General features: G+C 39.1%; 1 protein-coding gene across 7 annotated transcripts in view; it reads right to left on the reverse strand.

Annotated features, from left to right (window-relative positions):
- Positions 1 to 4038: 4038 nt before the first annotated feature.
- The window catches only part of Reps2 (RALBP1 associated Eps domain containing 2), a 178770-nt gene continuing 155392 nt past the window's right edge, over positions 4039 to 27416 (reverse strand). For all 7 annotated transcript variants that reach the window (XM_070040803.1, XM_070040804.1, XM_070040800.1 and 4 more), the window contains 4 exons: positions 17706 to 17789; positions 16003 to 16148; positions 12515 to 12620; positions 4039 to 9594 (listed from right to left, as the gene is read on the reverse strand). In XM_070040803.1, coding sequence (XP_069896904.1) covers positions 9526 to 9594; positions 12515 to 12620; positions 16003 to 16148; positions 17706 to 17789 — 405 coding nt within the window. In that variant the 3' untranslated portion in view covers positions 4039 to 9525. The remainder of the gene's footprint in view (positions 9595 to 12514; positions 12621 to 16002; positions 16149 to 17705; positions 17790 to 27416) is intronic.

The raw sequence follows: 27416 nt of genomic DNA on the forward strand, positions 1-27416 counted from the left end.
CATCACTGCAACTACCTCCAGTCACTGCCAACTGTCTCCTGAGAAGGAGGCAAAACTGCACTCATTTGAGCACTTAGAGCAGAAACAAGACAAGTAGATGCTGTCTGCCACTGGGTCAGAAGTGCTGGCAGATCTGCCACGCTTCCGAGCTCCCCATCTTTTCTCGGCCAGCAAAAACAAAACAATGAATCTGTAAAAAGGGAAAGGAGGGTAGGGCACCAGTGACTCATGCCTGTAATTGTAGCTATTCCCGAGGCTGAGATCTGAGCATTATGGTTGGAAACCAGCCTGAGTAGGAAAGTTTGTGAGACTCTTGTCACCAATTAACCACCAAAAAGCCAGAGTTGAAGCTGTGACTCAAGTGTCCAAGTGCCAGCCTTGGGTGAAAAAGTTAGGCAGTAGCACCTAGGCTCTGAGTTCAAGCCTCCATATCAGCACACACAAAAAAATGAGGGAAGGAGGAACACTTTGGTGAAAGACTGGACTGTGGAGTGTGGAGCCATGGAGACACAGGATGTATCATAAACTCCAAGAGGAATCTTTCACAAAAAATATAATATAAGCAATGTCCCTGGGAGTTATACATTGTGCTAAGCCTGGATATAAACTACTTAAAAGCTCTGATCTCCTTAAATACCCTATCTATTCTGCCTCTTTCCCAATCTACTCTGTCCACCATTCACATACACAAGACGTGCATAAATGTTACTAGTGGGGCTTCCAAAGAAGCATCTCAGAGCAAGAAGTGGCAAGCTCATAAACATCAGTCTGTCCACCATCACTCCTGTCTTTCAGAATCTCCTGAAAGACCATGATGCAGGCTCCTGACACACATGGACTGAGATTTGAGCCAATTTTCATTTGAATTTCAAAGAACATGCATCACAGTTCTCTGTATCTGTATTTAATTTGCTTTCCTTTATTTCATTCCCCAAGCATAATATTGCTTCCCCTTGGCTCTCTTTCAGCATTGTAGTTTTGATTAAGTCTAATACAAATGGTAGAAGTATGTGGTCTATTTTGTAAGGTTGTACCAAGGATGGTAGTAGTCTACCCCTAGACAAAGAACAAGAGGTACATTCTCCCTGGAGAATTTAAAAACAATAAAACTCAGTAAAAGTCAGCTTTTATTATCACCATGTAGTTGTTAGTAATCCCTAGCAACGTTGATATTAAAATAATCCTCCAACCAAAAAGTATTTTTATTGATCTGCCTTCTAAGGCAATTACTGTGGTTGCTGTTGAATTTTCAGTATATATCTTAAATAAATGCATATATATGTATATATATATATATATATATATATATATATGTTGTTTTGCCCTCTTCTGATGATGCTACAGTATCCTCACATCTAGAATTTTTTTTTACAAGTTTCTGTGCCAATTCTTCCTACCATAATGCTAAGAGAATTTCAAGGCAAATAAAGAACAGTATATCTGGGGTCTAATCTAATAGCCAAAGATAATGTTCTTCATTCTTTGTTTAAAAGAAAAAATACAGAAAAATCCAATTCAATGTCTGTGACTACCATTGTTCATACTCGTAGAACACCTTAGATGCAAAACAAAGAAACCCTCCCACACACAATAAAATATGGCAGGACTCTTTGAGGTTGAAATTTGCCACGGAGATATTCCACTTGGAGCATTTTGACCTGTGGGACTGGGCATTTTCCAGAATTGTTAAATAGTCTTACTACATACTATTATTCAAAGAAATGGGAAAAGCCTGTTGCTGGTGGCTTTTACCTGTAATCCCAGTTCTTCAGGAAGCAGAGATCTGAAGGACTGTGGTTTGAGGCCAGCTCAGGCAGAGAAGTCTGTGACTGCATCTTCAAATAACCAACAATGTTAAGATCTTAACATTAGACACCACAGAATGATTAATATTGAACTCCATATGGAGTATTTCTCAGCCATAAAGAAGAATAAAATCTTGTTACTTTCACAAAAGTGGATGAAACTGAAGATCATTGCACTAAGGGAAATAAACCAAACTAAGAGTGAAAAAATACCAACAAGTGTCACTCAAGTGGAAGAGCACCAGCTGAGCAGCAACTTGAGGAAGTACAAGGCCCTGAGTTCAAACCCTGGTATAGGAAGGAAGGAAGGAAGGAAGGAAGGAAGGAAGGAAGGAAGGAAGGAAGGAAGGAAGGAAGGAAGGAAGGAAGGGAGGGAGGGAGGGAGGGAGGGAGGAAGGAAGGGAGGGAGGGAGGGAGGAAGGGGAGGGAGGGAGGAAGGAAGGAGAGAGAAAGGAAGGGAGGGAGAGAGGAAGGGGGAGGGGAGATGAGGGGAAGGAGGAAAAGGAAATATTTCACCATCATTTCCACACTGTTTCTGTACTTTGATGGCCTTCTTAACCAAAAGAGAACCCTCGCCTCTCAATCATCTCATCTCAGTATCGCTAATATATCCTCCAAAAAGGAATTGAGCATGGAAAATATCTATCTCATATTGGATTCATGTATACAAAAGTTTAATCTCTTGTATACTGGACTTAGGGATCTTTGTTGAAACACATACCAAGTATATATTTAAAATATCTAATAGAGTTGGTCTAAATTAGGAACACTAGTGTGCAATCTTCTAGCAAGGCATTTCCTCTCTAGGGAGTAAGAAAAAATGGGGGAACACAAATCACTCTATGAATACAAATAATGTAAGCAACTATAGGCACTTGGTTTTAGATTTTAAAAATAACTTTAATCTGAAGGCTTATTATGTCTTCTAAATATCTTCAGTTAGACTATTCTAATACATTACACAGAACTTAGCCAACTTTGCCCTTTAAGTCATCAGTATGGCTCAGCCTAGTGCGCTATGACCACCTGGAATGTAGGATTCTGTCATCATAGTCTGATCTCCAGCTTATTTTAATTTTTTTAATTTTATTTTATTGTAAAGATGCTGTACAAAGGGGTTAGTTACATGAGTAAGGTAATGAATTGATCTCCAGCTTCTAAGCACATGGTTTTTTTTTTTTTACATATTAGGGACACAGTAAATATCTGTGGGATGATCAAGTGGCAGAACAAACTCATAGAGAGCATGTTAGAATTTTAGTCTCTATGACAAATATCTTGCATAATCAACTTAAAGAAGGAAACATGCATATATGGCTCACTGTTTCAGAGGTTTGGGTCCATCATGATTAAAAGGACATAGAAGAGTAGAATACATCATGATGGCCAGGAAGCAGAGAAGAATCCAGAGACAAAACATAACACCACCACCACCCACCATCCCGAACATGCCCTCAATGGCCTACTTTCTCTAGTGAGGCATCACCTCATAAAGTTTCTGGAACCTCCTAAGATAGCATTATCAGCTGGAGATCAATCCTTTAATCCATGAGCCTTTTGGGGAACACTTCATCTATTAACCATAACAGATGGACATTGTAACACAGCAGACAATCTATCCAATAGGAAACTGGAGACTCCTAAAATTATACAATTTTTTTCAAGCATTGTTGCCTCCTCATTTGTTTACAAATTTTAAAGGTAAAACATACAACTGGGACATAAGATTACTAGGTGAGGATTTTTGTGACAAGTGTCCCTTATCCTTATCACCCCATACTAGATAAGGACACTATAATGGGGACATTCTCATTTTGTTCATTTTTGTAGTGATATATGGTCTCATTAGCCCAAAGGAGCCTTGAACTCATTATGTAGTATTCAATCTATTGCTTCAGCTTCCTGGAGCTGAGATTACAAGCTTATACCATCATACCCACTTTGGGAACATTTTTAATAAAACACATAAGCTGCCTCACAGTAAGCCACATTTTCAATTTAATGGACCTTTAAAAATCCACAGTGAGTTATCTATGCTATCCTGTGAATGACACGTGTTTACTGTGTGCAGATATTGAAGAACCTAACTCAGATCATCACAAGGTGAAAAAAAAACTTAGACTTTGACTTCATTGGAAAGACTCTCAATTCATTTCCATGTTGCCTACATCAAGTGCACAAAAGACCAAGTACAAACCACAAAATATGGACACCAAGACACCATAAAAGCCGCTTAGGTAACATACATTTATTTTTAACACAGCACCCCCGTTTCACAACATGTACAGTTTTCCCCATTGGAAATTCTTCTTACTATCTTCTTCGCAGATATTTCAACAAGTGTGAAACAGAGGCAGGAAAATTAACTTGAGTCTACAAATCACAATTCAAATATAGAACAGTCTCGGGGATTTATTTAGGTTGAAGGTAAATATGCATAATGTTCCTAATGCTTAACAAACACATGAGATTCTGGCTGAGTAAAATATTAACACAACTTGTTAGCACATTATCATGAAAAGACAGAAGGCATCAAATATATATTTGCTGTTACACTTTTTACTGTACCTGTAGTACTTTTTACCATGTACCTGTAGTGAAAAAATATAATATACATTTTTACTATCAAGGTTAAAATAGACAGCTCAGTATCACTTTTGGCCAATACCTATGAAGACTAAAATGGCTCTTTTCATCTCTGGCTCACTATCATATTTGAGCCAAAAAGAACGGCAGTGCTAAAGAAGAGGATATTCTTGGCTCCCAAGCTGGGTGCATTTGAAGCTGTCATATAAGTTGACAATAAAAATAACACACTTTTGTTGATGTAAGCTGCATGCAATTGGGGTATTGTGTTAAGTACCTGTCTCAGGGCAGAGATCCCTAAAGGAGCTTTAAGGTCTTAGTCTATTATCCAAAAGAGTGCTATGGAACTGGCACCTGAAGGTCTCCTCATTTTAGTTTCCAAATTCCAAGTTCAGCCCTCTTGAAGTATGCTCTTCTGTGCTCTTCAGAGTCATAAACCTACTTTATTCAACCTCCCACCACCATGGAATTAGCTTGAAGCAAGATTGGACAATTCACCAGATGTAAAAAACAACAAGCATTTTCCAATTGTTGAGGGCAAAGCTAAGCTTCTGTAATCAAAACAAGGCCTATAGACTGAAACCCTGTAGTGCTTCCCAGAGAAGGTTCCTTTACCATCAGTTAGTGTTTACTAAATTCAGAAAAGAATCACACTATCCTAAAAGCCGCTTTAGACCTGTGCTGTCTTGCTTGCACTAACAAAATGTCTGCCTTGCACCATACTTGCATGACAGCTTTTGAAAGTCTGTTTGGGGGCTAGGCAGGTGCCCTTAGGATCTGCTTGCATTGCTCTTAAAGTCTGGCTCTCCACGCCTGCTGATCTTGGCATATCCACAGACCTAGATCCATTTCTCATCAAACAAACAAAGCAGGGCGGCCCACAGAGAAGTACTCATCCAAATTGCCATCAGTGACTAATTTGTCAGTGTTAGTGGGCAGCCTCCCTTCGCCTGTGCTGAAAGAAAAGCAAGATATGTGGACTGAAGATGCTACAAACCCAAATCCTCACTTCTTACTAGGAACCTGGACCACACTGCAAAATGATGCAAAATTCCCTAACAAAGCACCCATAACTGATCCTTTGAAATCAGAACTTTTAAAGAACACACGTTAAACAAAGCAAACTAGTAAGAGAAATCAAAATCAAAATCACTACTGTTCTATTTAATTTAATGGGAAGGAAGGAAGACCTCCTTAACTGTGATTATTTTGTTCACATTCATAATGTTCCGACCACAATTGTAATGGGCCTTCTTGTCAATAACATGGAAGGATCTGGTTATTAGAAGATGTTAAATTCTTGTTTAAATACATATATTTTAAAATCACATCTCCTTGAGGATAAGAAGTAGTTTGTGTAGTTTGTGTTGAACAAATGGTTTTAATTCTAAGGTGTTAATAATGTAACCGAGCTTTTCCCAATTATTGCTTAGAAGAAGACATATGCAAATGTCTTTCAAGAAATACATCAGTTTCAGACATTATCTTATCAATAGTCTACTTAAAAATCTATTATTACCATGGCTGTGAGATCACTCAAGAAACATAAAATTAAATCACATCTAAATAGAAAAAGTTTTGTGATAGTTCAATTATTGGTAAAAAAAAAAAAAAAAAGAAAGAAAGAAAGAAAGAAAATCCATGCTTTTGATTACTCACCATAACAATATGTTGAAATTAAACATTTGCAATGAAAGCAACCAAAGATATATTGAAGAAAAGCTATAACTTACTACATATTGAGTTCATTTCAATCACAGTAGTCTTTAAAACAAGCTCCCATAAGGACTATGGGAATGGAATCTGTTCAAAGAAACAGCAGTCAAAAGTGCTGCCAAGAAATGTACAGTAACATTGCACCATGATAGGTAAAGTGTTCAGGAAAAAAATGGTTCAGTAATATTCTTTTCCTTAAGATTTTATTATTTTACTTCACTCCAAGAGAAATGTCTAGATCTAAATCTCTTTAAAACATGTCTTCATATTTACAGACGAATAGAGTCAATAAAACTCAATGGCAAATATTTAAAAACCTCCTAATCTAATTTTAGTTTTGGTAGAAGAAATCAGGCTGACATCCCAGCTCCATGAATTCTTGGGTCAGGAGCTTTCCCCACATGCAAATGATAGGAGATGAGCGCAGTCCTGCCCAGCTCTGACATCTCTAGGGCTAAGAAGATAGGCACGCCCTCCAGCTAAGCTGACTCCTCTCCCAATTAGTCTCCAAGCACTAGTAATATCTGTAGCGTAATTAGATCCTTTCAACTAAGGCAATCATCTGCCTTGATTATGGCATAACACATCCATTCTGGGTATCTACTATTTGGTTTTGCTTCATGTCTGCAAATAGAAAATGACCAAGAGCATGTATAAGAGATGCTGAAGTTGAGACTATTTGGACTATATTGTAAACATGTGCATAATGTAACAATGAAGACCCCCTCTGTATATTAATGCAAGTTAGTGAGAGATAGAGAAGAGGGGAAAGAGGCAGGGGAGAGAAACCAAAGGACCATTAAAGCCCACTATTACCTCCTATTATGTTCTCATCTGTGGGACTGGAGGATCCTTCCAAGGAAAGACCACTGCATAACAAAGTAATTAAACCCCCATGAGTGGGGACAGTATAAACCCTCCTATCAATGGATTTCTGCCCAATAAAAAAGTCTAATCTTGGAGATGTTTTTCAAAAGAGGTAAAATGGTGATTTCAATGCACCAGCCTTCCAATAAATCACATGAAAAGTACACAGAGACATTATCAGGCATTATAATCCTAAATTAAAAGTGCACATCCTAAGAAAACAGAAAGAGAGGATGAGTACTAGAGTAAGGTAACTCTATTTGTAAGGTGTATGTGTCTCTGAGTATATACATACACAAATATCTCCTTTCTAAAATATCTACTGGGAAACAACGGGCCAACATTAGGTCCAACTAAGAATGCTAGGCACATGTAGTATTGATGTGTTCTTGAATGCAATGCCTATCTTAAATATTGGCAATGAGCTGACAATGGGGGTAAGTATTATAGCACTTGCATGCATGATGTATAGCCAAAACCACATGCACACAAAATTTTTGGTGAGACTATAAAACCTAGAGGGCTTTGTGTCCATGGCAAGATTTTTCCTTTAATGCAAATGAAGCCAACTAAACAAAACTCCAACCTCCTAACTTGGCTCACTCTGTCATTGACTTCACAGGGGAAATAGCATGTTAATATTTTTAAATGCATAGTATGGACTAACATTCCTTAGGTCATATGTCTGGCTGGTAGATATGAAGTGCTATCCAGAGTAAATGCACACATACTGGAAGATTCTGTGCATATGTTAGTCTTTTCTGACTGAATATAACAAAAGCAAAACATCTGCAATAAGAACACCGTTGATAAAAAATGTGTTACAGCCCCTAGATCTCAGCAAAAGGAAAAAGAGCTTACCTAAAACTGTATTGACCCATTCATAATCTCTGTAAGGGTTTAAATTCACTCCTAATCTTTCTCCACAACAACATAAAAGGCAGCCAAAGAAGAAAAGAAAAAGGAAATAAAGAAGGTTCAAATTTCATGACTTTCAAAATCAGATCAGTTGAAACCCTTAAATATGCATGGAATAGATTCAACAATTTGTTTTTCTTTGGAAAAACATCATCTGCTTGAGCCTTTTTCTTCTGTTGTTCAGCTATTGATAGAACTTTACAATGGAATAAGGAAGCATTAAATACATTTCTGCTTTTTCCAAAAGTTCTCAGCTCTTATCAATAGTTTAATCTCACATCTTGTAAAAACATTCAAAAGCATTTCACAAAGGACCCTAACTATACTCCATCTCATTGTGCAAAGAATAGGTAAATTAGCCAAATGCACCACAGTTAGTTTGTCTTGTTGTAAGCCTCACAATGCAATGTTAAATTTGGCATGCCAGATGAGGCTGAGTGACCCATAATTCTGTAACCTGGTAGAGCCAGTCAATTCCCATTTTCAGCTTGGGCTTTCAAAAACAGCAGCAGCTACTTAAATTTCTATAGAATACTAGATTCTGCATTTGGAACTGCTTTACATCACCTACACCAGTTAGGTGAGCTCCTGTGTATATAAATCATTTACTTCCCAAGGGTACACTCCACAGAGAACAAAAGTCATAAAGCTAATGTGAGGATCACTTGCCTTCATTCATACTTTAAGATAAAATTAAGATGAAAATAACTACCAGAGATTGTTGGCAAATATTTCCTTTTCCTTTCTACTCTGGATACCTGGGTTCAAACAACATATATTTATCACCCAGCTTTTCATATTGATGGATGATTTGCAAACTCATGCATCTATAACTATGCTATCCCATGCAAGATAAAAGTAGACATATGGCAAGTATTTGTTTAAGTTGATCAGATGAGGCAGTTAAGGTAGATTGCTCTTGCTCAAAATTTACATGAAAGGACTGTGTTTTCTGGGTTGATGGCTTAGATTGGACAAGTTAAATAGCTTGTTGCCAAAATCTCTACTTCACAGAGGTGTAAAGATCCAATAAGTCTTTGACATTCACTACAGAACAATAGTCATGTATTATTTATAGCTAGATATGAGATCAAAATGGCACTAGAGAAACAATTTTTTGGCATGTAGTGGTGGAGGGCACAGCGCCAGTCTAAATTTCATGCTTTCATTTTCTTTTAGTTTTTGGTTTTGTTATCATGCCAAAGACTATCCAGTTGGAATAACAATTGTAGTAAACCAACCTACTGTGTGTGATATGCATACAAAAATAAAACTAGCATCCTGAAGGTACTTGGTTATCAGGTTTTGTAAAAATCATAAATCCTTTAAATAAATCATGTTCTAAATTATTTGCTAGAAGATGGATTTTTGGTAAGGATCAGCATCCAATGCCTTGATGAAGCACTTAAGAATGGGAGATAAAGTCTACTGATAATTACAATTTTAAGTGTGATACTTGGGATTTTTTTTTCCACCATAGTAAACTGCAGAAGAGAAAAGGTGACAGAGATTATGTTATGCTGCTTACAACTTTTGACACAGTCTGACATCTATGATAAATGGCTGGCTCAAACATTCAAAAGAAATATCTTGGCAGACAAGGTCACACGCCGTCACTTGAACTTTGGGGCAGTCACAACACAGTGACTGGACGAAGTTGTTCCAATTGGTTTTCCAATGCAATCCGTTCTTGATGAACCTCCTGTGTTGCACAAAACAGGGAGAGGAAAAACCAGAAAGCAAGGATGTCATTTCTTGGGCTCAGTTCTAGTTCACTTAGATAGTCAAGGGAAACTTATAAGTGGACCCACAAACATTGAATACTGTTCTCAAGCACATGTGGACTGGAAGGCATGGTAGTCAAAGCTGGTAATGAGACCAGAGGGCTTCACAATTTATAATCTATGAATTCCTGTTTGAAGATGATGAAATCAATTAAAAATCTCTTCCATAACTCAACCTTAGTCTTGCCCTATTTTAACAGGATTTGCAGCAAGCATAGAATGACATTAAAAATTAAAAGGCAGGCCAGAAATGAGTGGCTCACACCTATAACCCTAGCTATTCAGGAGGAGGAGAACTGAGAATTGTGGTTTGGAGCCAAACTGGGAGGACAAATTTGTTACACTCATAGGTCCAATTAACCAGAAAAAAATCCTGAATTGGAGGCATGATTCAATTGGTAGAGCACTAGCCTTGAGCAAAAAAAACAAAACAAAACAAAATAGCTAAGCCAGGGGGCCAGGCCCTGAGTTCAAGTCAGTAAAATAATAAAAACAACTAAAAATATAAAAATAAAAGATTGATTGGGGGAGATCAAAAGTAAAAGTAGACTCCCAAAACTGAATGGTAAGCCACCAGGACTAACTTTCTAGTCACAATTTCTGGCTTTTAATCCAACATCACATCCCTCCACCAAAGTCTTGCCCAGGCTCCTGTACATGGTTTAATGTGTGACCTTTGGAGACAGACAGAGGAGAGGGGTCACCAGTTTCCTATTTGAGAAATCAAACTTTCAGGCCTAAAAAATATTTTTTGCAGAGATACAAGAGATACAGAAAGACATTCTTTGGGGGCTGGGAAGGTGGCTCAGTGGTAGAGCGCTTGCCTTGCATGCTCGAGGCCCTGGGTTCGATTCCTCAGCACCACATAAGCAAAAAGAAAAAAGCCAGAAGTGGCGCTGTGGCTCAAGTGGTAGAGTGCTAGCCTTCAGCTGAAGAGCTGAGGGACAGCACCCAGAGTTCAGGCCCCACGACCGGACCCAAAAAAAAAAAAAGAAAGAAAGAAAGACATTCTTTGGGCTCCTCTTTTGTCCTGTCTCCAGATGGAAAGTTACTGCTATTTTCTTCTCACAGCTTTCCTTTCACCACTAAATAAACTCTCATTCTATTCAGGTAAAGAAAACATCCTTAACTACAATTAGTCAAGGTGAGGAAAGAATTCTGTTATAAAGTTTGATACTGAGCTGCTCCAGAAGAATCAACACATTGGTAGTCAGCAGTCAGACAAACACAACATGCTTGTTCATTTGTACTTCTACCAAGTTGTCAAATTGTCTTAGGATCTATGTGTTATAAGCCAGATACTTCCCTAGCTATAGTGGTTTCTGAAAATAACAAGGACCTCATAGGGCTTATATTCTAATATCTGAAGGGAGACAATCAAATGAATGAGCAAGATACTTTCAGGAGGAAATGAGTGATGGGATTGTATAACAGATGGTAAATGTCGGAGAAAGCAGAGGGTGACCAGGGAAACTTCTCAGAGGTGATATTACTTAAGCAGAGACTCAAAAGGAGAGGAATGACATCAAGATATGGAGGATGGGCAAATGAGATATAACGGCAACTGAAAGGGGGCACTAAGTGGTTTGGGTAAGTTTGAAGAACAAAATGCTCCACGTTACCAGAGCAGAGGGAACAAGGAACATATTGGCACGAGATGAAGCCAGAGAGTTAAGGAGAAGCCATATCTCATAGAACCTTGGCAGACTGCACTCCAAGTGTTGAGGGATAGCACTGAGGGTTTCTGTTAGAGCCTGGATCTGGAATATCCCCCAAAGGCTTATCCCCCTTGGAACCCAGCTGTTGGTGCTATTGGGAGCTGGTGGAGACTTTAGAGGGTGGGGCCTAAGTGAAAGAAATGAGGTCACTGGGAACATGCTCTCATGGTGATTCTGGCATCTTCCTGTCTTTAATTCCTGGCCACCAGGAATCTATAACTGATAGGTCTTGCTGATGAAGTTAAGCTGGTCAGAAAGGAAAATTTAAGGAGGACTTCTCTGATTTGCACTTTAAGAAAGTGGGCCAGGTGCCAGTGGCTTATGCCTGTATTCCTAGCTACTCAGGAGGCTGAGATCTGAGGATCGTGGTTCAAAGAGTAAGCAGAGCTTGAGACATAAATTCAGGTTTAACTAGAGTATAGATGATCTTCAACGCCATGAAACTATAGAACTTCATATAAGTTTATACAACGCTATAGAATACAGTACAGAGGCTTCAGGTAGAGATGGAAAAGATCTCAATCCAGGCATGGTGGTTCATGCATTTAATCTCAGCACTTGGGAAGCTGAAGCAGGAGGATCAGAGTTTTAGGTGAGACTAGTCTACGTAAGGACATCTTGTCTCAAAAACAAAACAACAAAAACAGTGATTTCAGAGGAAAGAATCTTCACTTATATAGATGCTTTTGAAAATTCAGATGTTACAAAAAGCCCTTTGGATCTGACCAAAAGAGGAATGTGAGAAGAGAGGAAAACCACCCTGAGTAGAGAGGGGGAAAGCCATTGGTGAAGAAATAGACAGTGAATGAAAACAATTCTGAAAAAAGCTGCACTGTGAAGAGGACAGGAGAAATGGATACCTTGTCAAAGGAAATAGATAATACTGGAACATGTTTATGTGTAAATAAAGAATTATCCAGCAGAGAATCATGTCTCACCAAAAAATGTGTTTCACTCCTAAACCCTAGTACCTTTAAATGTGACTTATATACAAATAGGAGCCTTGCAAATGTAATCAAGATGAGCTCATGCTAGATTACGGTCCAAACAAAGCCAAAGCAAAGAAGCAAGGACTAGCAGGGAAAGGCCTGGTAATCCAAATCTGGGAGGCATTCCTTACCTTGAGTTGTTGTTGGAGTTCACTATTCAACCGAGCCAGAACTGCATTTGCCTCTTTATTTTTACGGATAGCAGTTTGAATTGCCTTCTTCTGTTTGGAAGACTGCCTATGGGAAAGGACAAATATTTCATCGAAAAAGGATTTTAAGAGGTCTGGACTCTTGCAAGTCAGAACTCTCACTCATGAGAAGTGCTAAACTAACAAGGGTTAATAATCATAGGGTTCCAAAAATACAATCTCATATTCACAGGCAGGCAGGCACATACCAAATTTGTCGAGATGAATTATTTATACCTGAAGTCATTCTCATTTTATAACTTGAATAAAAGCTGTGAATTGGGCCTTTTCAAACATTTGTGTTCCATTTATTCTAAGACATTTTAATAAGCATTTCTTCTGACAAACCTTATTAACTGAATGCCCTTTTGCATAAGCATTAGTGGCATTTAAAAGACCTGCAGCTGGCCTCTGTGGACAAGTCTAAAGGAAAAGAATAGAACATTCTCTTTAGAAAAAAATCTACATTAATTTGGCAAGATTGCCTTATATTCCCTTATTTCTTTATTACTGAGCATAAATGAAAGAGAGACAGAGACACGTACTGGTACCAACATATATCTGCAGCATTTGAGAAAGATGAAATGTTTTAATACCGAATTTCTGAACTAAATCAATGGTAAATTCACAGAACCAGTAAAAGTAGGGTGACCATGTCACTCTGCTTGCCCATTACATACAGTCCCTGCTTATACTATGTGACCATAAGTCTTAACATGCTTTATTTTTCAAAAATGTCTGTGGGTACAATGCTAAAATAACATGGTTACTCATAGGTATGACTTCTAATTTCTTATCCCATTACAAAAATACTGAATTTTAGAGCAAAAAGAAAGGCGATTTGTGTTCTCCTGGAAAAAATAACCATATTTGCAATCACTAGGCCAGGGCAACTGAACTAGAACCATGTGTGATCATTGAACAGAAAATACTTGCTGAGAATATACACTGTGCTAGTTACTATGCTGATTTGGAAAGGTATAGTCTGCAATAAGTTCACTGCTATTATTGTTTCACACATATATAGGTAAGGGAGAGATGTCAAAGTCATCTTTTCAGAATATAGCTTAGGGCTGGATGCTGGTGGCTCATGCATATAAAGCTAGTTATCCAGAAGGCTGAGGATCATGGTTAGAAGGTAGCCCAGGCAGAAAAGTCTGCAAGATTCTGATCTTCCCATTAATGAGCAAAAGGCAGAAGTGGAAATGTGGTTCAAGTGTTAGAAGGCTGGCCTTGAGAGAAAAGAAACCAAGCCCCAAGTACAAGCACACACAAATATATCTATATCTATATATAATATTATATATAATATTTATTATATATTATTTTCCCTGCTGCTAAGATGGAGTTAGCTTTTTTTCACTGTAGCAAAATACCTGAGATTAAAAAAAAAACTTAGGAAAGAAGGGATTTATTTATTTTGGCTAATGGTTTCAGAGGCTCAAACATCACGACAGGGAGTATTGGTGAAGGAAAGTTGCTCACCTCACAGCATACTGGAAGTAGAAAGCAAGAGGAAGGCACCAGGGATAAGATATATCCTTCAAAAGCTCATCCCCCAGCGACCTATTTCCTCCAAGGAAGGGAATAGACCATTTCAAAAGCCAATCAGCCAGGAACCAGCTGACACATTTCTCTCTATTCTTTCCTCTAAATACACTGAAAATTCCGTAAATAATACATAAAATAGAGATACATTTGTCCGCTATCGTTTGAATTTTAAAATGTCCCTAGAAGGCTCATAATGAGTGCTTGGTCCTCAGATGACTAAGTTTGGAGACAATGAAATCAGAGAAAAATGATGTGTATCGCTTCTGAGTTATGTCCTTAGCAATAATCTGTTTTCTCTCCTTTTTTCCTTATCTCCTCCTGTGGCTTGAAACATGAATATGCTGGCAATGTCTTGCCTTCAATCATATGAATAAATGCATCCCCCAAGGGGGTTAAGAACAGGAAGACAGAAGGTCCCTGTGCTCCTCCCCTTTGGACCAATCACAAAAACTAGGGTGGGTGTATGACTCAGTTATATAGCGCCAGGCAAGCAAGAACCACACCCTGAGTTGGAGCCCTGGTCCCACAAATAAAGAACCAGTCTTCATGAACTTAGAGAAGGAAATACTTTCTTAGCACAGCAATAACATATAAAGACAGAAAAAAAAAGACAAAATGGGCTTCATCAAAATGAGAAACTTTTTTCCTACAAACATTAGAAAAAGAAAACCCATGGATTGAAAAAATATATCTGCATAAAATGTAACTGACAAGGGAGTTGTAACCAGAATACAGAAGATACACACCATCATTAGTCATTAAAGAAATACATAGAAACTATAATGGGATACCACTTCACATTCATTAGGATGGTCATAACAATTTGAAAAAGAGGTAGGGATTAGCAAAGAAGTGGAGAGATTGGAATTGGACATCTTTGTTATGGATAGGGTTGGAAGATGGTCCCAGCTCTCAGTGGAAGTGATGGACGAAAATCTGCTTCTTTTATATACTGATAACTTTCTGGAACTGCCCATGTGCGGGAAAAAATCATCTGAAGACTGGGGATGCAAATATTCAAAACAGAATTTAAGCTTCAAAGCAAGCTTCTGACACCACCCACAGAACTTGTTGCTTTTCTTCCCACACTAGTGTGAACAGAAGGAAATTCATTGCAGCCTCTGAAACCTGAAAGGTGCCACAAAAACATCAGGATGGAGCTTGAACATTTACATTAGTAACCAGGCAGGCTCACTGGCAAGTGGCAGTGGCATGCTTCTGCCCGTAATGCTTCATTCAATGTCACCGTGGAAAAACTGAGGCAGGTGATGGCTGTCCTCAAACCCAAAACTTTGTAGACAAGGATGTCCATAGCAATGTGGCCTCAGCCTCTGTCCAAGTCCACAAGCTCCCACATGTCCTTCAGTACCTGGTGCAGTTGGCGAGATAGGTGTTAGGGGCCTTTTGCCTATGCCATTCAGAGTTGACATGATTGATGACAGGAACTCTTTATGGGCCTTCAAATAAAATCACATACTACTTCTACTAAAAGTTGGGTGCATGGTCATAGAGCTAACCCATTGCCCTGAAAAAAAGATGAGATAAAACAGGAAATGAAGGGAAACTACTACTTACAGACCCCTCTTCTTTCTAGAGAAAAACCTTCTGGCACTAAAAAAACAAAAATAAAAAAATGGTAGGAAGGAAAAGGAGAGGGGAAGGGCAGGAAACCAAGTCGCCACAGCCTAGGACTTCACTTCCCCTTTAAGCTAGGTTAAGCTCAATAGCTTATAAAGCCTTCTATGTGACTGGGAGCCTTTGATCCAGTTAAAGTGATGAGTAACACCACCTTTCCATGGGTATGAGTGTAGGTATGAGAACAGATACACATAGGTGTAAGAGGAAGTTTCATCTTGTTCTGATTTACTGGATCAACTTACTTTTGAACTGTAGGATGGGGCTTCACAGTTGTTACAGGAGCTGGCCCACCTACAACAGTGGAAGGCTCTTGATTTTCTGTAGATTGATTTTCAGGCCTGAATTTCCTACGAATAGGCTTTGATGGAGGCTGAGAATATGGAACATCCTATGAAGTAGAAACAAAAGCAAAATGAAAAAACCCCCCAAAGTTAACATTTTAAATGTTCCATCCATTCCTCTAGCTCTGTCCCCAAGATGAGAAGACTCCTCTATCCAAACTCCACAACCTTAGATCTGTGGCTAATACCTGGCTCAGCAAGAATTGGAAGGATATAGGTATCAGATTCCAGCAGCCAGCCAGCCTGCCTGCCTTTCTTGTCTTAAAAATAAATAAATAAATAAATAAATAAATAAATAAATAAATAAATAAATAAATAAATAAATAAATAAAAGCTTGCCTCTTTTGGTCATCAAGGAAGGAACACAGAAACCAAATTCCAGTAGCCTTTCCTTTTGTCTTTCTTTTGTTTATACTGTAAGTAATCTATTATTTCTTATATTTTAACTCTACAACGATCCCACGAATCTAACAGTACAGTACAAATTTGGCACTGCCCTCTCGTATGCTCCTGAGCCCAAGGCCTACTTTCTTTTTTTTTTTTTTTTGTCGGTCATGGGGCTTGAACTCTGGGCTTGGACGCTGTCCCTCAGCTCTTCAGGCTCAAGGAGAGCCACAGTGCCACTTCCGGTTTTCTAGTGGTTTATTGGAGATAAGAGTCTCACAGACTTTTCCTGCCTGAGCTGGCTTTGAACCATGATCCTCACATCTCAGCCTCCTGAGTAGCTAGGATTACAGGTGTGAGCCACTGGTGCCCCGCTCCGAGGCCTACTTTCCCAAGAAGGGCCTGGCAGAGAATAAAAGAGAAGAAGAATGGGAAGGGGAAACAAAGAGGAGGCAACAATGCTTGATAAGAAATGTACTCGTTATCTTGTTCATGTAATTGTAACTCCTCTGTATGATATTCTCACAATAAAAATAAATAAATAAATAAATAAAATTTAAAAAAAATATGAGTCATTCCAACTTCTGAGGTTGTAAACCCAGAGCAAGCTTCCTTGAGAAATCAGAGTGTTATATAAGAGGGTACTATGGAAAGCCATGTTTTGAATGGACAAAAATCTATAGTTCTTCCTAAATTACTTGTAGGTTGATAATATAATAACTTTTAAAATAGATCGTTTAAATAGGGATACAGGTGGACCCATTGAGATGTACAAGTCATTATATCGAAAAACTAACTTTACAACTTTGGCAGTAGAGGGGGGTGGGGTGGGGGTGGGGGGTGTGAGATGGAAAGGGATGGGAAGGGGAAACAAAGGAGGAGGTAACAATGCTTGATAAGAAATGTACTCATTATCTTGCCCATGTAATTGTAACCCCTCTGTACGGTATTTTCACAATAAAAAATAAAAATTAAAAAATTAAAAAAAGAGAAGAAGAAAATATAAGAAGACAAATGGGGAGTATGGTAGTGACATCAAGTAGTCTGCCCAAGAAACATCGGGATCCTAGTCTTCATAAAGAAACCCACATTTTGGGACATGTGAGTCAGTCACATTTATCTTCAGGGGAAACCTTAAAAATGATAGATCTGCTAACAGAGGCAAAAAGCCCAAGAGTGGGATCATAGTGCGTAAGACAGCATCCTCAGGCTGCTCTTACCTTCTTTGCTGGACTACTTTCTACAGCCTGGGAAGGAGTTCTGTTCATCTGTGGAAGTAACTCGGCATCAGACACTTGTTCCGACTGAAGTAAAAGATCCAAGAGATGATATAAATGCCAAAACAAACCATCAATAATATGCAGCAAAGAGCACTTAAAAAAACAGTCACTTGGGGAAAACAGATTGAAACCAAGTTGCAGCCAAGCCTGGTTGTCTACTAATGTTGGAGAAAGATTTTCTGTCGACCCTACTATTCCTTTCTACTCCTCTTTCCACTATCATTTAACCTTAATAAAAGGAATCATGGGGGGGCACATGCCTTACTCTCAATTAGGTAGAGATCATGTAGTTCGTGGAGAGATTAAGGCAAACAAACAACAAACAAACCAAAATGCAGTGGAACATGTCTATAATCCCTGCTAGGCAGGAAAAACATGAACCAAAGTCATCTCAGGCAAAAATAAATAAATAAAATAAACACCATAAGACCTGCTATGAAAAATAACTAAAGCAAAAAAGGGGAAATAGAGATATATAGCTCAACTAGTTCAGTGCCCACATAACAAACACCAGGCCCTAAGTTCAAGTTCTAATACCAACACACAAAAAAGAAAAGGAATCGTAAGAACTTCTTCTATATTTGGACATATGTATTTCTTTAAAACATAAGCTATAAAAGCAGCAGAACCTATCAAGGAGAAATAGGTTAGAAAAGAAGTTAACATTTTCACTGGATTGTTCTATTTACATACAAGTATATAAAGTACTTTGATCATATTCACACTCCCTTGCCCTCTTTCTACCGCTTCCTGCTGACACCCATTCACTACCAAGGGGTTTCATCATGGCATTGCAGATGTGCATATATTACATTTTGATAAGAATAACCCTGTCTATTGCTTTGTCTTTCCTGATTCCTCCCCAACCAGTTACTTATTGACAGCTTTCACTGAGATGTCTCATACCATCTTCATACATAAACACAATATATTATGATATTATTTGTCCTCCATCATTCCCTTTCCATCTTCTCCTTCCCTTCCAGTCCCCCAAACAGTCCCAAAATTGTTTTAAGAAGTGGGTAAAATTAGGAAGAATAATATTATGTCATTTGCAGGGAAATGGATGAACCTGGAAAAAATTATGTTGAGTGAAATAAGTCAGACTCAGAGAGACAAAGGGTACATGTTTTCTTTCATATGTGGAAGCTAGATCTAAAAAATAAAAATAGATGAAATTACATATGGGACCATATGCATATAATACACAAGCAAAGTGAAGTAAAGTATGATATATGCAGGGGTGGGTTTCCATAGTGTAACACCTTTGAAAAATTAACAGATAATTTAACAATGTGAATATGAAGAAAATGAGACACATGTGGTTTGAGGGGGTTGGGGCTTAAGGAAGGGGAAGATGAAGGAGAAAGGAATGATGGGCAAATATAGTCACAATACTCAATGCATGCACGTGAAAATGGAACTAGGAAACTTGGGACAGGAGGGGTTGGGATGGATGGGAAAGCGGGAGGGGAACGATGGAAGGGGTGACATCGAGATGCATTTGTACTCATAATTGACATACTGACATTGAATCTCCTTTGTATAACTATTTAGAGACAATTTTAAATGATTTTAAAATAAAGTTAAAGTAGAATAACAAAAATATTTTTAAAAGTCAGGAGAAGAGTCAGGTGCTGGTGGCTCATGCCTGTATTCCTAGCTACTCAATAGGCTGAGATCTGAGGATCCCGGTTCAAAGCCAGCCCAGGCAGGAAAGTCCATGAGACTCATCTCCAATAAACCACTGGAAAACCACAAGTGGGAGAGCACTAGCCTTGAGCTGAAGAGCTCAGGGACAGCGCCCAGGCCCAGAGTTCAAGCCATACAACTGACACACATACAAAAAAAAAAAAAATAGGGAGAAGGGAGGAGGGAACATGATACAGGGAATAAATGTGACCAGGGTACACTGTATACATATATGGAAATATTACAACAACTCCCTCTTGTATAACTAGTATATGATAATAAAAATTCAAAAATAAATAAAATAAATGTGTGCTGAGAGCACACATATAAAAATGATTTTTAACTGGAGCAATAAGAAAAACCAATCATCACCATAAAAGCACACTATAATTTTTGTTAAATTCCTAACAAGGAAACACTCTACTAAACAAAACCTCTTTCCACTAAAAGGAAAAGAGGTGTGTGGTGGAAGGCGTCATCTGGAGGTTCGAAGCTGCTGAGTAGTATGGAACTGATGATTAAATGCACAAAGACTGGTGAAGAATGCCCCCAGAGCATGCAAGAAAGAGCAGGCAAGCAGGCAAGCAGCCAAGCGAAAGAGCACAGGGTGAGTTGACATCACATGTAGCTCCCTATGTCCCCCAGGCTTGCCTACCTTCAGCCTCTATTAGCCAGTGAGGCAAAACATCAAATGCTGAGAAAAATCCCCCCACTTATGAGTCAAGTGACTTACACATTATACTGACATAAGTCTTCCATTTTACCCACAAATATATCTGCAGTATAGAAATGCACGGCAGCACAACCAACTGCTACCATGGCTCCATGTCGAACACATGGAGTGAGGAAAGTGTACTGTTAGCAAACACATCACTGAAACTCAGGCCAAAGTGTCTGTGAGTGTGTGAGTGCACACATGTGTGCAATATAAGTAAAGTATATGTGATATTTTAACATTAAGACTCTCCTGGCACAAATGACAAATTATTTTCATATGGTCCTAGAAGGTGCTGCCACTCACATGTGGAGATCTATCCCGTGGTTTTGCCTATTCCCATGATTGATGAGACAATAAGGATCTGTGCTCAGTTGGTTTCCCTGAAATGGATGGAAGCCCAGAGAGGCCAAGAATTTGTGTGTATTTCCTTTTTCAATTGTGCAGATACTTATTTTGTACTTCCGATGTGCCAGGGACCATGATAAATGCTTGGGACACAAACAGAAGGAAGCCAGCTCTCAGAGGGGTGATGATATCCCACTCTCCTTTACCTGGTACTGACTGTTGTCAGGGAAGGACTAACAACTGCTGTGTCCTATAGAGAATTACCTTCAACTTAGGAAAAATGACCTCTCAAACCCACCATCAACAATCCACAATGTCTGTTTTCTAAAAGGATATAAAGGCCAGTCTCCTGCCTCAAAGGGAAATAACTGTGGTGTAGTTTATGTGGCAGATCTTCCCTGTGTGGATTAGGCCCATGGCGGTTTTTAATCCAAAACTCCATCATGGCTGGCCTCTTTCCCCTTCCCAGCCTTTCTTCCCTCTTCTTTAGTTTGTTTATTTTCCTGAAGAGCACTACCACAGCAAGTCACTTTCTAAGAATCTTTATCTCAGGCTTTCTGTCTAGGTAATCTGACCCAAGACACTATATAACAACCTCCCAGACGAAGGTATTTAAAGCATTCTATTATGCTTTTCCTCCATGCTTCTGTTTTTGCCTTTGTATCTTTCTCTTTCTATTACCCTCCTTGGGGAAAAAAATCAGCTGCCATGTTGTGAAGACACCCAAGTAATCCTAACAAGAGGGCTACATAGCGAGGAACTGAGGCCTCCTCCCAACACCAACCTTAGTACTGCATCCTCTACCTCCAGTCCAGCCTATGATAAATGCACCCCTGAATGACATCATCAGTAGTCTCATGAGAAATCCTGAGCCAAAACTACCAGCCAAGCCACTCCCAAATTCTAGGTACACCGTTGTTTTAAGATACTGGGGAGGTGGGAAGGGAAGGGATTGTAGAGGAAAAACAAAGGAGGAGGTAACAATGCTCGATAGGAAATGTACTCATTACCTTACTCATGTAACTGTAACCCCTCTGTATAGTATATTTGCAGTAAATATATATATATACATATATGTGTGTGTATATATACATATATATATGTATTTATACATACATATATATACACATATATATGTACACACACACACACACACACACACACACACACACACACACACACACACACACACACACACACACACACACACACATAGCATTCTATAATGCCTAGAATTTGGGAGCTGGTAGAATAGAGCAAGATGCTCTGAAACTCATAACGGAAGCCACTTGCCTTTACTTAGCACATCGGTTCTCAGACTTATTTGGCTTCCTTTCCTTATTCTCATGTAACTGCTATCACCACCCAATGGAAGTGATGTGCTATAGAATACACTTTGGGCAACTTTGACTATAGACTGACAACAAGAACAAGAACATGCCATTTGACTTTAATACCAAATGGTCCATACTTCATCCTTGAAGAGGAGCAATCTCCACAGTGTTTAGCACATCCAAAACCAGAGAAGCTTCCGTACTCCCTTCCCTCTCTCACTTTGACCAAAAGAATGCTTGCTATGCTATCAGGGTGTGAATTGGGATTTTGCTGCAGGCAAAAAAGGGCTCTCTAGTTCCCCTGCACCTCCTTGAAGTAGCAGCTCTTATTGCTGCTGTTAACTACTTCTCTGTGTAAAACCATTACTGGGTTCCTTTTGAAACAACCTAGATAAACACACAATAGAAGTTATTATGATAGTATCTGAGGAAGAGAGATGTAACAACCATAAGCACTTATGGACTTTCAAGAAGGTTAAGGCAAAGACTCCACATAGAGGTCCCCTATGACCCAGCAATCCCACTTTTGGGCATTTACCCAAATGTTTACAAACAAGACCACACTAAAGCTACCAGCACAACTATGTTTATTGCAGCATTATTTACCATAGCTAAGATATGGAACCAACCCAGATGCCCCTCAGTAGATGAATGGATCAAGAAAATGTGGTATATATACACAATGGAATTCTATGCCTCCATCAGAAAGAATGACATTGCCCCATTTGTTAGGAAATGGAAAGGCTTGGAAAAAATTATATTAAGTGAAGTAAGCCAGGCCCAAAGAAACATAGGTCCTATGGTTTCCCTTATTTACAATAACTAGTATATGTCTGAGTCAAACAGAAAAGGTCAGATAAGTTGATGTTAGGGAAATGAACCCTAAGATATGTATTCAAATGTTTTTTTTTTCTTTCATGCGATTGTTTCTAACACATTTATAAGATTATTTCTTTGTTGCTTTGTATGTCCCTCCCCCACAGTATAACCCCTGCTTTCACTTTGGTGGGGGGGGCAGGGAGCCGGGGAAAATTGGGTGGGGGGGCAGGGCAGGGGGGAGGCTGGGAAGGGATGTGAAGGGGAAACAAAGGAGGAGGCTACAATGCTTGATAAGAAATGTACTCATTATCTTGCCCATGTAATTGTAACTCCTCTGTACAGTATTTTCACAATAAAAAAAAATTTTTTTAAAGAAGGTTAAGGCAAAATATCTCAGATTCTAGTTCCACTGAGGCAGACTAGCTCTCCAAGGGTTTTACTGCCCCCATCTGAAGTCCATCACACCTCCCACTGCAGAAATACTCAGTAGGTATTTCTCTGAACACTACTGACAAGCCAATCCTGTAGAACCCCAAAACTCTTTTTCTCTCAAAAACCCTTTGTTGTGACCTTAAGGCTGATGGCAGACAGCACAATCCCAGCAGTTAAAAGTCCTCCATCATTTGCCTCTGATTTACCTCTTCATCATAACTGCCTTAGTTCATCCATATGGGTGGGACTGCTCTAGGCACAAACATATTCCCCACATATTAAAACATGGAAGCTTCTTCCCAAGGCATCTTGGTTTCTTCTAGGCCTTGTAGCTCAGTAGTTCCCAAATAGAGCTGGCACAGGAAAATTATCTGGGGAAATGTTGTCAGTTGCAGATTTATACATAGTACCCCCAGACTTCCATCATCAGAATCTCTTCGGAATAAAGTATTAACAACTTACACTTTAACAAGCTCCCTAGGTGATACTTATACCCGCCCAGACTAACTGGGGACCACTGATGGTCTAAATTCTCCACTTAAGAGATGTAAAAACCAAGTCTCTAAGGTGTCTGTCTGGACATGGCCACAGGTGCTCTTGCAATGACTAGGCTCCTTAATTATTTGCTCATCCACTTATTATTGAAGAAATGGGGGGTTATACCAAAAGAAATAAATACAAGGCAGCTAGACAAAACCTTCAGCCAAAACCTTCAGTTTAAAAGTCAAACTTGTAAGGAAAGAAGGTAGGTTTTTCAATCTCATTTTTGAACATTTAATGTGAACATTTTTGCCACAATGTGAATAATCTGTGACTTTAAAAAAAAACTTTGCTATATTCTTGCTATTGACTGCTTACAAAAAGAAGTTCATGCGAGGTGCAGGTGGCTCACGCCTGTAATCCTAGCTACTCAGGAGGCTGAGATCTGAGGATCACAGTTTAAAGCCAGCCCAGGCAGGAAAGTCAGTGAGACTCTTATCTCCAATTAGCCACAGAAAATAGGAAGTGGTACTGTGGCTAAAGCACTAGCCTTGAGTACAAAAGCTCAGGGACAGCGCCCAGGACCTGAGGTCAAGCTCCACAACTAACAACAACAACAAAAATAAGCTCAAGCCTTATGATCTCAAGACTAGGACTCACAGCCACAGTAGCTACATTGTAGGGAAATGAGTAGACAATCCTGCTGCAGCATCCTGTTAGTATTCTAAATGCCATTTGGTGTCTAAATCTTCATTTGACCCCTAAGTTTTCATTTGACCCATTTCTGCTCAGCAAAGACATGCCAAGAAGTCATCTAGTCAAACATAGACATTAAAGATGCAGAATCATAGCCGGGTGCCGGTGGCTCTTGCCTGTCATCCTAGCTACTCAGGAGGCTGAGATCTGAGGATCACAGTTCAAAGCCAGCGTGGGCAGGAAAGTCTGTGAGACTCTTATCTCCCATAAACCACTCAGAAAACCGGAAGTGATGCTGTGGCTCAAGTGGTAGAGTGCGTGCCTTGAGCTGAAGAGCTGAGGGACAGCACAAAGGCCCTGAGTTCAAGCCCCACCACCACCACCAACAACAACAACAAAAGAATCAATAGCCAGACAGAAATATTTACCAAAATCTAACCCGTCACCTGTGAAAAACAGAAAATGAACTGAACTGCAAGTGTCCAGCAGGCAAGCTCTGTCTCACTTTGCCATCCATTCTGCAAGTTCTTTCATCAACATGTGGTATGAACAAACAATGAAGCCCACCCTGGATATAGCATCCAACATCTATCTCATGGTAACTAGAACAAAAGCACAGGCACTGGCACTGGGGTCAATTCTAGGCTTTTCCTTTGGTTGGTGTATAAGCTGGTCACATATTTGACCTGTCTGAGCTGTATTTCCTTTATCTGAAAACTGAGGGTGACACACGTAACTCACAGCACTATAAAGATTAAGCAAAATATCTGTCTAGAGTGCTAAGCACAATTACAGACTAACTTCAATAATGGTAGCTACTACTGCAATGGGAATTGAAAGTGTCTTTGGTTTCTCAAGCCTGGTTTCTACTATGGCAGTTCAATGGAAGCAACTTTTTTGTGCCTTGCCAAATAGATGAAAAACTGGACTGAGGAAATGCTGGCTCCAATTTAAATTATAAGCCACAAAGCACATGATCCAAAACCAAATCAATGTCACTGGATAGTCACTGCTATCAACAGTGGAGGGGACAAGTCATTTCAGGCTTTCAGATTTCATGGCAACTTCAGTCCAGATATCTCCAGCAGTTTGCACTGAACATTTCTGATGCATCTCTTCCCTACAGTAGACCAGTCTGCATTGGTAGACAGCCAGGAAAATACTGCCACATTTGCCTGGGGACAGTTTTAGTGGGATCAGACATCATAGCCAACTAGTCTCAGGATTCCTGAAACCCACTGGATATGGACAACATCCATGAAACAAATTTGCTGTTATAACTACAAGAAGATGGGTACCTTATTTTGTCCCCCAAACAAATGTTTTTACTATGGCACAAGATTTTGTTCTTATGAACAGTACAGAGATCTGAGCTAAGACTAAGCCCCACTTTCTACACCACATAACTCGAGCTATATTATAATCCCATCTGCAGAGTCCATGGCAGAATAAGGAGATCTATGGCTGTTATTTTGAGAGTTGTGTTCCACACGGATAAGGGTGAAGAAAGATACCCTGTGCATGTCTCCTTTCCAAACAGACACTCACTGCCATCACAATGCAAAGGGTCTCATGACACGGCCTCTAAGAGCAAGTCTCCTGGCTGGTCCAGTACAACTGATATACTGTATTTATGCCTAGCAATGATAACAAAAGCATGTAAAATTGCACAGGATTTCAGCGTCCTTGGCTCACCCAATATTTTAGCACATATCATTTGATTTCTCTTCTTGGGAATTAGTGATGGAGTGTTAGAATAACATCCTTGCCAACTGATCGTTCACACTTAAGGCTGTCATGATAAATGTCCCTTTGGGGGTTGATAATCCCTTCCTGGGTAAGTTATAGTCATAAACAGAATATGGCTTTAATAAATTCTATCAGAAATAACTCACTAGAAAAAAAATCTGTGAAAATTATGCAAAAGTTAGGAACTGGCCATAAACTAAATTAGCACTGATATGGATATAAAACTGGAACAGGAACACCACTGATGAAATGTATCAGTACAAACACACTGCAAAATTACTTGGTAGTACTTATGAAAACTTAACATATATTTCCCCTATAACCCAGAAAGTCTACTCAAGAGAAATTTTAAAAAACACACATCCAGTCAACATTAATAAAAGCATTATACCTCATTGCCTAACTCTGAAAACTACTCAAATATCTACCTACAGTAACAAGCGGTGATATATTTGCACATAAAATGGAATACTCTCCAGCAATGATTTACATACAACACTATAGTCACACAAACATCACTTAAGAAAATGCAGCCAGACACAAGTATATATACTATATGATTCTACTTACATAAGTAAAAAGAAGATAAAAATAATTTATATTGTTAGGAGACAGAAAAATGATAACCCTAAGAAGAGATCATTGCAGGAAAATGGGATATGGAGGGCCTCTGTACTGCTAATTATATTCTGTTTCTTGGTCTGGGTGTACCTAATGTGTAGAAGCTTGTAGAAGTTCACTGAGATTCACATGCAATGTACATTTTTCTGCATGCATATTATGCGTTAGTAAAAAGCTACAAATGTAAAATCTAGTAAACCAATTTCCTGTAATATCCTTCAAGTGCCACCTAGTGGCACTATTAAATGGAAACAACAGAAAGGTTTCATCTCCAGCTACTTCAAAAATATGGTCTTATTTCTAACATCACATGCTAGAAATTAGTTAAAACAGTGTCCTAACCTCAGAATCATTCACACAACCAAGAGGGAAAAGGCTTCTATTGCCAGGTACACAGAATTCTGACAAAAGCATTCAGAGGCAAGTAAAGCTATGTATCACAGAGCATGCCTGTGCTAGTGAGCTGGGGGTGTGCATCTCTTCCCATCTCTGCTTGTGATCTGTACAGCAGGAGTATTTACAAGACAAAGAGCAAAAAAGGCTATGAATCGTGGCTTCCCATCCATCTTCCAGAGAGAGGATTTAGCAACATACCACTTGGTAATACCTACAAAGCTTGCTTGGCAAACTTCCTCTAAGAGGCAATTAGAAGCTAGGAGTGAATGGCTCATGCCTGTAATCCTAGCTGCTCAGGAGGCTGATATCTGAGGATCTTGGTTTGATGCCAGCTCAGGGAGGAAAGTTCACAAGACTTTCATCTCCAAT

The sequence above is a fragment of the Dipodomys merriami genome, unplaced genomic scaffold, assembly GCF_024711535.1.
Source record: "Dipodomys merriami isolate MVZ:Mamm:240054 unplaced genomic scaffold, mDipMer1.0.p SCAF_3, whole genome shotgun sequence".
NCBI classification, from domain to species: Eukaryota; Metazoa; Chordata; class Mammalia; order Rodentia; family Heteromyidae; genus Dipodomys; species Dipodomys merriami.